The sequence below is a fragment of the Pundamilia nyererei genome, unplaced genomic scaffold (assembly GCF_000239375.1).
Source record: "Pundamilia nyererei isolate P.nyererei 1_Seehausen unplaced genomic scaffold, PunNye1.0 scaffold00077, whole genome shotgun sequence".
Taxonomy (NCBI): domain Eukaryota; kingdom Metazoa; phylum Chordata; class Actinopteri; order Cichliformes; family Cichlidae; genus Pundamilia; species Pundamilia nyererei.
In genome coordinates this window covers 2,728,160-2,740,416 of record NW_005187478.1, presented here as the reverse complement: position 1 = coordinate 2,740,416, position 12,257 = coordinate 2,728,160, and the positions used below count along the sequence as shown (strand labels likewise).

Sequence of the window (12,257 nt, the reverse complement as noted above, 5' to 3'; positions counted from 1 at the left end):
TAGTTAGCACAGACCTTAAACACTTAAAGCTGTAAGCTAATGATAGTTATATAAGGGCAGATGCTGCTGGTGCAATAAGCTGTACGTTTTATGTCCAATGGATGATGATCTGATTAGTCGACTAATCGCAAAAATAATCGGTGACTAGTCGACTATCAAAATAATCGTTTGTGGCAGCCCTAAATCCAATGTAATGTTAATGTAATCCAATTTGGTGTTTAAATTAGACAACTGGCTGAAGGCTGGAGACAGCCATTCTGTTTTAATTTTTTAACAGTGTACAAACTTAAAACACTACAATTTCTAAAACTTTTGTTTTTGCACCTTTGAATATTTATTATTGCTCATTAATGAGACAAAAGTATTTCTTATCCAATTTATCGATGGAATAATCAATGAAATACTTGATTACTAAAATAAGTGATAACTGCAGCCTTACTCCAAAGCTGGTGTCAAGCCCTGCATCAAGAATAGCTGCTCCCTACAGGTGTCGCCACTGCAGCCCAACGCTCTGTGTGTTTTCCTTCACTACACTCCAACAAATCCTGTATGGAAATCTCGTTATTTATGATCCACATGTTTGACTTTACCAAAATTTGTGTGGCATACCAAAAAGATGATTGTGTGTCAAAGGAGAGACTTGACTTTAAAAAAAAAAGTTTGCTCACTTTGCCCCTTTGGATGTTACACTTCTATCGCCAACTTCATTATTTTAAATAAAGAACATTGAAACAACTGTTATTTGATGAAAAACAGCTGTGGCCTGATCTAGTTACATAAGTGCATAAAACAATATGTATTAAAGGTAATTTAAGATGCTAGAAAGTTTTTTCTCTGTCTTAATGGCAGCGCTGTCCTGCTTGGGAGAACCAGATGCCATATTCAAAGATTGTTCACCTAGTCCAGGGGTCTGCAACCTTTAACACCGAAAGAGCCATTTGGACCCGGTTTCCAAAGAAAACACTGGGAGCCGCAAAAACTTTTTGACATCTAAAATAAAGATAACACTGTATATATTGTTTTTACCTTTATGCTTTGTGTGAACAACTAAGGTGTGTTGCTTATGAAATCCTTGAAGTGCTACAGAGAAAATTACATTTTATTTATGTAATTAACACATTTTGAACTCTTAAAGAAATATAACAAAAGGAAAGACACCCAGCTGAACTAAAATGATCCACGTAGCAAACAAAAACTGTTATATCGCCTTTGGGCTTTTGGAGCTTTGACCTGACTTTTAAAAAATAATTGGAAAAAAAGCACTATGCTGCTGAAAAATGAAAAATAGATATTTGTTAAACTCTGCCTAAATATGTATTTTACCTGGTTAATGTGTGTGGCGGGGCGTGGTCTGCAGCGCCGCTGCAGGGCAGGCGACGCACCTGAGCGGTACCCGCATAGATAGCACAGACGGGTGCTATCTATGCTGTTGTGTTATTATGTGTCGGGCTGTGAGCTGAAAAGCTACAGCCGGCTGTATGCGTACAGCAACCGTGTGTGAAAAGTGGTCAATAAAGAGATGCTGAAAAGCATGTTCATGGAAACATCGTCGGGTCTGCCGTGGTATGTTTACAATGGGACTTTCATCTTTACGCAGGACTGTAAGCTGTCGTCTGTGAGGCGTGAGCGGTGTTTGTTTTTAACGTAGATCACGGTGGAGAACAGCTGCTGACATAATGTGGATCCGAAGATCCATAATTGGCCTACCTGGGGTTGAAAGTCTCGATAAATGCACGGCGTTTCGGCGGCTACACCGGCTTCCACGAGTGTGACGCTTATTTTGAGCAATGAAAAAATAATAGAATATAATTTTATTTTTATATTTCAATATCACAGTAATCTTCCAATTTAGAACTACAAGTTAAAAAAGAACTAACATAAATAAATCACACTTCAGCTAAATACTTCTAATTTATTTTCCCAAACCACGCGGAGCCGCAGTATAAGGACTAAAGAGCCGCATGCGGCTCCGGAGCCGCAGGTTGCCGACCCCTGACCTAGTCCATGAGTCTAAAAATGTTTGTAGTTTCTAGATTTGGTTATTGAAATATTAGCAAAACTTTTTAGCAGGTGTTTTTGTCAAGATGTGGATATTTTGTTTTCAATACACAGATTTTTCTGGCTCACCACTCCATCGCTTTAAGAAGCCAGGATCGAAAAACTTCCAGAACATCTTTCCACCCTCAGCAACGCTTCACCTCTCCAACATTCGGTAAAATAGCCACGGACACATTGTATTATTTATAATTCTTTGCTTCAAGGTTATAACAGTTGCTGTTTTCCTGTTTAGTGATGGGGTAGGAGAGGATGACCTGCGTCTTCTGTTCTCCAACAGTGGAGGGACTGTGAAGGCCTTCAAGTTTTTCCAGTAAGTAACCTTTCAGGATGAAGTTATTTAAGACACTATAAGTGGTATTCATTCTACTTTACGTTAAAAGCAGTAAACTTTGAAACACTTTAGATAAGTAGCATGCAATTCACTGGGGTAACTTACAAAAGAACACATTTTGACCCTTTGGAATTTTTTTAATTATGTAACTGTGGTCAAATTAAAACACTATCATTTCATATTCCCAAACCATTCCTATAATGGGTTTTTTCATCAAATGGGACATCATTTTGTTCCCATAGAAATTAATGAATAACAAGAACAGAACATGTTGGGTTGCCTAGTAACACATATTGTTTACACACATTTTGATGTGCATATTGCTATGACATGAGGCAGAGCTAGCTGGATGTGATGGATTGATAAAAGATGAATAGTTACTCCGGGATTGAAAGGTCGTGGGTGGGATGCTAAGTCGTGTCAGAGCGCGTTAAAGAAGGTGGAGTGTGTGAGAGAACACATGGAGAACCTGGTGGCTGTACAGAGCAGTGAAATCCAGAGCTCAGCAGCCTGAGCTCCAACTGTTTATTGATTGGTTTATTAAAACATTCTAATATATATTTGAACATTGCAGCCTGTAATGAAATAATCAAATTATCAAATTCTGGCAGTTTTAATGTTAAAGAAGAAGTGAACATGAGTGAACATGTTTTTCTTGCTCCCTGTGACATTCAACTTTTCTTTGTTTCCCGATTAAGAGACCGTAAGATGGCTTTGATCCAGATGTCATCAGTTGAGGAAGGGATCCAAGCCCTGATGGATCTTCACAACTACGACATGGGAGGAAATCACCATCTGAAAGTCTCCTTTTCAAAGTCTACCATCTAATGCAAATCCTTGTCACATTCAGATCTGTGACAAGCCAACAAGTCACTGTCAGTGGTCCCCTTTTTGAAAATTTCCTTGGAATGGTTTTCAGTGAAAAAAATGAGAAAATCAGAATTTCACTACAATATATTTTCTCAACCAGTAGAAGCAGTGCTTACCTCAGTCTCAGCCCAGAGGCAGTTCTGCTTTGATCCGTACAACATGTTAAAGAGCAACTAAACACCAGCTGAATGTGTTATCTTTGTTTACCAGGGTTACAGGTGAAAAAGACTTCAAATCTAACCTGGTGTTGAGATCCTCTTTAGAGCAGTACAGACTGGTAGTTTTCATTTAAAGTGCAGTCTGTGGTTTATTTCGTGTTGAACTGTCTGTCAGAGTTGACCTCTCCCTGAATTTATCTTTGAAGTCTGAGTCACTTCTCTATGTATTCCTTTCTGAACCACCTACTCTTTCAGCAGATACCAGTTTAAACATCAGGCTGGCATTGTTCTGAAAGCCATTTACATCGTCTCTGCTCCTCTTTGGATGTCTGTTATTTTAAGATGTTTTCTGGACTGTTCCGCTTCTTCAAATCTCATGTAGTTCATTGCCAAAGTATGACATGTTCAAGGGAAAAAGAAATCTAGCAGTGGGCATACAGGAGTCGAAAGAAATGTAAATATGACCAGTATTACATTAGAAGCACTCGTTACTTAGAGGGGGTTTCTTTACCTACACCCAGTCATTTTAAAATGTAGTTTAAACACCAAGTGTAACAACAGTTTTTAACACTTAATGCACAAGAGTCATTGTGTCAGAATTTCACTATTTCTGTTTTTTTCCCCTTCACTTGCATACTTTCTTGCTGGTTATCCTGTCTCTGAACAATCATTTTGGAAATTGTTTCTACATTTAAAGAACATTAGAAAGTTTATTGTACCTTTTTTCTATATGATTTTAAAAAGATTTGTAGGAATGATAGTCATCGTTTGAAGTGAATTATGCTTGTTTCGGACATGTGTGTCCCTGAAATGTCCTTCACAGCACAACATAGAATGTATCGACTCATTGTAATCATATTAAGGATGCAAAGGTGATGCCATCTGTTTCCTGTTTAAATCCCATCTCAGTCATTGGAAAAGCAGCCGTAAGTGGATGCACACACTCACATGCACAGGATTCTTGCTAATGCTATCTGTTTAAACAAGGGTTCAACATGTCATTCTGGTCTCTTGATATTAGGATAACCCATCGGGACCTAAGTACATGTGCCTTTAGTTTGATTTTACTGTTGTGTTTTTAAACAACATGTGTATTGGTAATGATTGCCAATCTTTTGTTGTAAACCTATGTTTGGAAAAAATGTCTTGTTAATTTTAAAAAGAAGCAAACCTTGTCTTTCAGTTCTCTTTGACAGTCCGTGGTTATTTATCAAAGTGAGACGCACAAAACTTGTCCCTGTTTCAGCTGAGGTCGCCTCATAAGTTGGTTTTATTTCTCTCACCTCTCGATCTTGTTTCCAGCTGCAGAGTTTATTTTTAGACCGTTTTTAGATGATTCTTGTAAATTTTCTACCTGAGTTCAGTTTCTTTTGTGATAAGATTCAGATTAGCACAAATTAAACACGTCTTTTCTACCAACCAGCTCAAGTAAAATTGTGTTTGTGTATGTCTGGGTAGTTTCAGGCCTCTGCTCTCATCTGTACCTTATCTATAATAAACGTCTCTCACTCTGTTCACTTCTCTCTGCTCTCACTTCTTTCTCTCAGCTTTTCCCTCTTTTGGCTATTCTCTTCTTACCACACTTGCAGAGAAAAAACGCTGCACCTCCAAGGAACATCATTTGTTCTGCCTACAGTCTCATTTAAAATAGAAAACAAAATTATTTTTAATATGAAGACACCTCCAGCAGAACAAGGCTCCGAGCTTTACCTCTGTTGTGTTTATAGCCTTTTGGTGCTTGGATTAATCAGAAATAACGCAACCTGCTGTGAGGTACAGACCATCCAAGAAATTTCTGCTTTAAATGGGTGAAATTCCACCGGAGTCCCTTGGCATTCTGACTCTCAAATAATTGTCTTCAATTGTATTTCCATTTAGTATTATCTCATGAATATTTGTTTCCATACATGGAGTAGCTGTGAGTCAGGAGCTAGAGCAGGTTCTGAAGTATCTTTGAGCTTGATACTGAGCCCCCAGTTGTTCCTGCTTTGTGTGTGTGTGAGAGAGAGAAGTGATGTACACCTTAGAGTAGTAGTGTAGTGACTGTTGAGTGCACTGTATGGGTAGAAAAGTGCAATATTGGTACCAGTTCATTTAAACATGAATAGTCGAGAACCATCAGGCTACTTTTTGAAACAAGTGGTTAATAGTGATGTGTCACTATTAACAGCTTTGTAGTGAATCAGAAGAGCAAACTCCCACCAGTGAGAGCCGGCTCTCCTAATCTTTTTTATGAGGTTTGTTGTGTTGGCAGCAGGGGCGTTTTAGCCCATTTTTGGGGGTGCCCAAAATGAATCAAAGCACCCTCAAAGATTTCTTACTTTTTTGACAATATTTGGTACAGGATATTGTCTTGTGTGTGTGTGTGTGTGTGTGTGTGTGTGTGTGTGTGTGTGATAGTGTGTGTGTGTGTGTGTGTGTGTGTGTGATACACTGCAAAAAATATAGAAAGCATACAGTACTTGGTTGAGATGTAATATTTTAACAACAAAAGTATAGATACCCCTCTCCCAAAATGGTTTGTTCCAGCTCGCCTCGCCCCTACTCTGGCTCTAGCGCCCTTTGTGCCAGACCGATAGTCGCTGAGATGCAGCGGAGCGGAGGTGTACGTGCCTGCCTTAAAACAGGACATATTAGCTGCATTTAACCTTCAGTTACTCTTTATATAGTTAGATAGGAGTCAGACCATGTTTCTTTTTAGTTGAAAAACATTACACCAGGTAACCTGCTGTGTTGAAAACGTGTTTTCCGACGATGTTTGCTACCCTACAATTCGTCCTGCTCTGTAGTAAAATCAGCGACATTTGACCGTCCTGTTGCTCCCATTGAAATGTATACAGCCTATTTAAAATCTAAAACTTAAAAGTGTCTGTTGCCTGCTGTTGTTACCACTGTCCTGTCTGAAAAGGAATGAGAGATGCCGGTTAGTCTGTCATATGTGCCGATATTAAACCCAAGGTACTTACCAGCTAACTGACTGCATCCCATTAGCCTTATAACTCCTGTTGTGTGTGTGTGTTCAGAGAGACAGCCAGGTTCATAATGGATATAAGGAAGTTTTTTCAAAAAAGGAGCCACATTCAGTTAAAAGTGTAAGATCAAATTATCCGTCAATAAAGGATAATGTTGGATCAGTGTTTCAGTATTTATATCTTTTACTAGATGTTCTTGTGTTTGGTTATTTGCCTGTTGGTTGAAAGTACACTGAGAGGGGACTTTTATATTAGTGATTTCAATAGTATTTTTTTCATATTAATTTAACTTTTTTCATCTAATACAATCTATTTGTGTATGATTGTCAGTCCAAAGAGGGAGAGGGGAAAGTACAAGGTCAGGAAGAATCGGGTAAGAAAACAGACAGGGAATAGTGACGGGCAAAACAGAAACTGAGAGAGTTGACCACCAAACAGTGCTAGATTTGCCAACCTCAAGGTGAGCTAAATAAAAGAAAAAATCTGCAGAGCCATATTAGTAGTATCTGCAGTAAAGATCTTTTCATACATTGTACCATAGGCACAGTTGTCTCCATTTTTATAATTTTTTTAAAATTAATATTTTGTACATTTCAAGGACTCTTCTATTTTTGGAGTGTGTTTTTTTATGTATCTGTATTATATTATATATACACTTTAAAAGTGAATCTCTGTCCAAAAAAATGCACTCAGTTTACTTTTTACTCACATCATTCATTATTCTCCCCCAGTAATTAAGGTTAGGATATGTTTTTTTTTTTTTATTCTAATCCATTCTTCTTTGGCAGCATTTAAATAACCTTTGTCAGATTGGATGGTTTTGATACATACTTTTTAAAAAAAACTGTTGCTTTTCTTTCACAAATGTGGGGATTAGAATTTTTTTTTTTAGAATTGAATATTGATTTATTGATTAGCATTCAAATATCTCAGTGAAAACAGAATAAAGATCTACCACAAAGCAAGAAACCGAGACAAGGCTAATGAAAAGGTATTGGCTGAAGCATATGCTTATTAAATTGTGTTAAAATGTACAAAACAGTGATCTCATGTTTTGAGACTTGATGAAGAATCTTATTATTTAATAAAAAAGTTTGCAGACTTGCACAGAGATGGTAAAATTATGATGACTGATAACGGAGACGAAGATAACGGAGACGATGAGAACAGGGGTTTAAATGCACCAAGGAGACAGTCAGAGAGAACTTGGGACAACTGGAGACATTTAGGGATGCAGGGACTGACAGAGACAGGGAAGAAGTCTCATTGTGACAAGTAAAGTTTATCTTCCTTGGCTGGGCACCTCTCCTGGTGCTCAGCACCCCCAAAGCCCTGATTGCCGAGTTTACTTTTGTCTGTATGTCATATTTATGATTAAAAGTAAAAAACAAACAAACATTTTTTTAAAAATCTAATGAAATTATTAGATATTGATATTTCATTGATCCTGCAACATGAAACGCTGGTAATCGAAATATCAATATTTCAGGATCGCTACGCACCTCACTACCCCCTCAGTCATTAAGTGAAACGGTGGACAGCGGAGAGGAAGAGGGTGCGAGTGCATCGCAAAAACACATAAATATGACTGACACCCGTAAACGAAGCAGCATGTGGCTCCCGTTTAAAGAAGAAGCAGATACATAAGAGAAGAAACCAAATCAGCCCATCCAAGCTGAGGCATGTGAGTTTTTTGAATGTCAGCCTGCACTGAGGACATACTGTTTGGCTACCGAGTTTGGTTCTGTTTCTGTTCTGTGTGTTTGTTTGCAGTGTTTTGTCTTTGTGTTAAATTAAAATTAAAAGTTTGATTACAATATTAAACAAGAGTAAGAATGCCTGCTTTTGTAACAGAAGAAATACACAGAATTAGGAAATTATAGGGCTTCTTATAAAAAAAACCCTATATATGAAAAAGTGTTTATCAGCACATAAAGCATTCATATTTGCCAAGTAAAGCTAAAATATAAGGCTACAGATGATAATAAACTACGAGCCATTTGGGAGGCAAAAGAGACAGCTCTTCTTTGGGAGGCGTGCCACAAGAGAAAGTGGCCCATCTGGCCACAGGTTGTCCACGCTAGGAGAGTGTTGACTGAGCCTGAAGCTTACACATTTCCAGTGCACAACTTTGTAAAGACGTGATGTGTTTGGAGAAAGGACTGGGAAGAACTGCTGTAACGTACCTCTGATAGTGAGGATTGTGCGGTATTCTTGCAACTAGCTGGGCTGACCATGAGTATTTTTAGAGGTTAGCTGAGCACGAGCTGGAATCATAGCAGGACATGGCCCAGCTTCAGCCACACCCTACAGCACTATCACTGGTTTCACATCTGAACAGCTGTTTTATGCTTAAACGAAACAGCTGTTCAGATGTGAAACCAGTGATAGTTTGATCGAAACATGTCTCTGAGCGGCCTGAAGCTGGAGAGATAGTCACTCACTCAGAGAACCAAGGTTACAGAGTAACCATACGTTCTCTATCATATCGAGACTCTCTCTCCATTCTGTTACATATTCTTTAAGACACCCCGTGAGAAGACAGTGCAACTGAAACACCACAGTGACTTTGTAGCAAACATATATACACGGCACCCTGGTCAAGGCCCCACCAGACGCAAAGGCCAAGCAGCTCGGCCTTTGCGTCTGGCAGTGTGGACATCTAGTATCCACACTGGATCCAGTGTGGGTAAAAACACTGGACACCCACACTGGATGCACACACTGGATATGGAATGAGCATGCTAAGCATCTTGGACACGAAAAAAGAACCTGCATCTGTGAACAAGAGCGGTGGATGATGCCGGCTGCCAGTGATTCCTGAATATAGTTTTCCATGGCCTCTCTTTCCCGTCGAGACAGGTTGTAAAGCCAGCTAGGTGGCAAAGGGGTACCTGGGAAAGGATCTATGGCACAATCATAAGGTTGATGTGGTGGTAGGGATAATACCTTGGTCTTACTAAAAACAACACCAGCCGCTCACTCGAACCTTGATATAAAGCTTGCTAACGCAAAGGCAGCAGGTCTTTTCTTGGGTTGGAAATATGCTTCTCCTCAAGTGGCTGCATTTTTCTGCTGCCTCAGTTAATTTTAGTTGGGATGCAGACACTTCCACTTCCAGACAATCTTACGGCAGCTGGGTATAATAGCATCTATGATGCGACTCAGACTGTAAAACATGAGTGTGATTCAGGGTTGGACTCCTGCAGAGGAGGCTAATGACCACAAGTTCTTGAGCCCATGGTTCTCTCTGCCCTTGTGAGCTTTTTCCCTTAAGAATTAAACAATAAAATTATGTTTTAAAAAGTGCATTTTGTATTTATTCTGGTCATCATTGCCTAATATTCAAATTTATTTGATGATCTGAAATGTTTAAGTGTTAAAAATATGGAAAACCTAAGAAATTCAAAGGGACAAAAACTTTTTCCTATCCTAAGGATTCACTTACAGTTGGAAATGACAGATTTGAAGAATAATGGGCTGAATTAAAGCATCACAGGCCTGGATACCCTTAATAAACTTACCAAATATCTTAGTCCCTCCCAATCATTCCACAAAATGAGGCTTCCCTTTGGCGCCAGCTGCGGTCTCAAGGCTGGAGCTGAACAACAACACCCTGATAATGGACTGTGTTTAGACTGTTCTTCCCATTCCCTACAAGGCCACCTGGGTTGGCTGGAAGACTGTTTACTAAGCCTGGCAGGGCGAAGGACACTGTCTCAGCTGAACTCTGGACACATACACACACACACACACGCAGACATATATATATATACAAATGCAGATATACACTCATCCCCCCATCCCCCCCTCCAAACGCCTTCAATGCTTATTCCCCTCCGATGCTGACGGTGGATCAAGGAGACCAGCATTTATGCTGCAGGCCCGGATGCACTGTCTACACTGGCTGTCTCTCACCCTTTACCCATCCCTGTTGCTTGTCATGTGTGTGTTTTTTTTTTGGTGTATTAAGAGTTTCATTCAAGAGTTTTCATGTGCAGAGGTGTTTTTTTCTGTTCTCAAACTGATCTCCCTGTTGGAGCTCAGTCTGGGGGGAGTTATTTTTGTTCTCCTTATCTTTCCTCGTGTTGTGCATTTTTCATGTTACACCCCTCTGACCTGTCTTCCCCATCTGATGTTTGTGTAATGTATGTATGGTCGAAAGGGTAAGATGGCGCTGGCACGGCTGGCAGCCTTAACCCAATTTCCCTTGGGATGAATAAAGTATGATCAATCAATCAATCAATTTGTTGCCTTTGAGCTTCACTTTAAAGCAATGTTGGTTAAGTATAATGTATTGCACAGCCACATCATCTATCCACGGTTTTCTTACAGTCTATTTATGTATTTATGGTCTCAGATGTCAAGAGCTACAGTGTTCAACCTCTGTCTTTAGGGGTACATACATACTATCTGATTTGAGTTTTAAAAAATTAAAGCAACTTATTAGTAAAAGGCACTAGTTGGTTTTTTTGGGTTTTTTTTTAAATTGAGTCATCCTCCCATCATTATTTGTAAAACCCGGCCAGTGTGTCTTTCATGAGTCACAGGTAAAAACACTGCAAATGCCCTGTGCAGTCTTGATTATGTCTCCTTCAGGAAGCCGCTTCTAATCTCCAAATGTATTTTAGGAATTTGATCCTTTAACATGGTGTACTGAGATTGATTTCTGGGTGACATGCACAGAGGAAGACAGGGACAGAGAAACTGAGGCACAAGTTCTAAAATGGGAAGCCAGAGATCTTTCCAAATTAATTATTTCTGTAGGGAATGCAGCCATCCATAAGGCAAATGCAGAAATAATTGTGATGACACAACGCTAAATGTCCACCAATTTCAGGGTCATAAATTTTAGCTCAGTCTTTCAGCTCCACAATTTTCTTTTTCATTTTTGTATGCGGTTACAGTGATGATATAAAAACGATTAGCAAAAGTGTAGAATCTCATGTTACTAACCCATATCAGTGAGAGGGAAAGAAAATACCGTTAATATTAAATGCAGTTTTAATGTCGTCCGGTAGAGGTCACTGTGAGCCAAGTCCCGCAGGCACCAGTCACTGTCTGCAGTGGAAAACCTTAAACTCAAAACGATATTTTACTAGACTACTCAAATGTACGAGTCATTCTTTTTGTCTGCATCTCATTAAGGATCTCCTAATGTGTGTCATAACAGAGCCTTCATTGCATGATGGATGCAGTGGATGCATATAAGCGTGTGTATTTATGAAGAAGAATAGAGAGGGATAGACTTACAGTATGAGTGAGCGTATCCAGGATGAGTTCATTAGACAACTGTTGCCCAGTGCAGATGGTGAACGTAGCTTTAACCCAGGTGCTGCTTTGATGAACTCTACAGGAGGCGTTCAGCTAATGTGGCAACTCTGTTAGCCATATTGACGCTCTATGGGCTGTTCGTTAACCGGACTTACTTTATCATTTCATCACTCACCCATCAGACTCTTACGCTTTATTTAGCTTTAAACCACGACTTGTAACTTCAGCACTGTCAAATGTAGTTCATTTTAGTATAAAATCAAGATTCTACAAATGTGTTTATCCATTTCTTGTCTAGTGATGTTTTTCCTGCCAGTTACACACGAAGAGCACAGCACTCTCTAAAACTGTAGCAATATCTAATGTCATTTGATATCAATAAATGTTTGCTTCATTCTTCTGTTTGTTATAGCATTTGTATGCTCAGTTTTCTCAAAATATTATAATTTAAGCCTCTGACAGTCTGGCTGTATCAACAGCATTTTGCTATATGTCCAAAAACGAGCATTAAAATTTTTTTTTCAAAAAGCTACATTTGGAAGCAAACTGGTTCAGCCTTGAACATAAAGTGTACCCTTTTACGCTTTGGATTTG

The 12,257-nt window shown here is 39.1% G+C and overlaps 1 protein-coding gene across 1 annotated transcript in view; it reads left to right on the top strand.

Moving 5' to 3' along the window:
• Nucleotides 1-4,934, top strand: part of LOC102209766 (polypyrimidine tract-binding protein 2-like) — a 21,749-nt gene extending 16,815 nt beyond the window's left edge. Inside the window, exons 14-16 of the mRNA XM_005737595.1 lie at nucleotides 2,071-2,212; nucleotides 2,291-2,368; nucleotides 3,088-4,934. Of these exons, the coding sequence (XP_005737652.1) occupies nucleotides 2,071-2,212; nucleotides 2,291-2,368; nucleotides 3,088-3,217 (350 nt within the window). The 3' untranslated portion in view covers nucleotides 3,218-4,934. The remainder of the gene's footprint in view (nucleotides 1-2,070; nucleotides 2,213-2,290; nucleotides 2,369-3,087) is intronic.
• The last annotated feature ends 7,323 nt before the right edge of the window (nucleotides 4,935-12,257 follow it).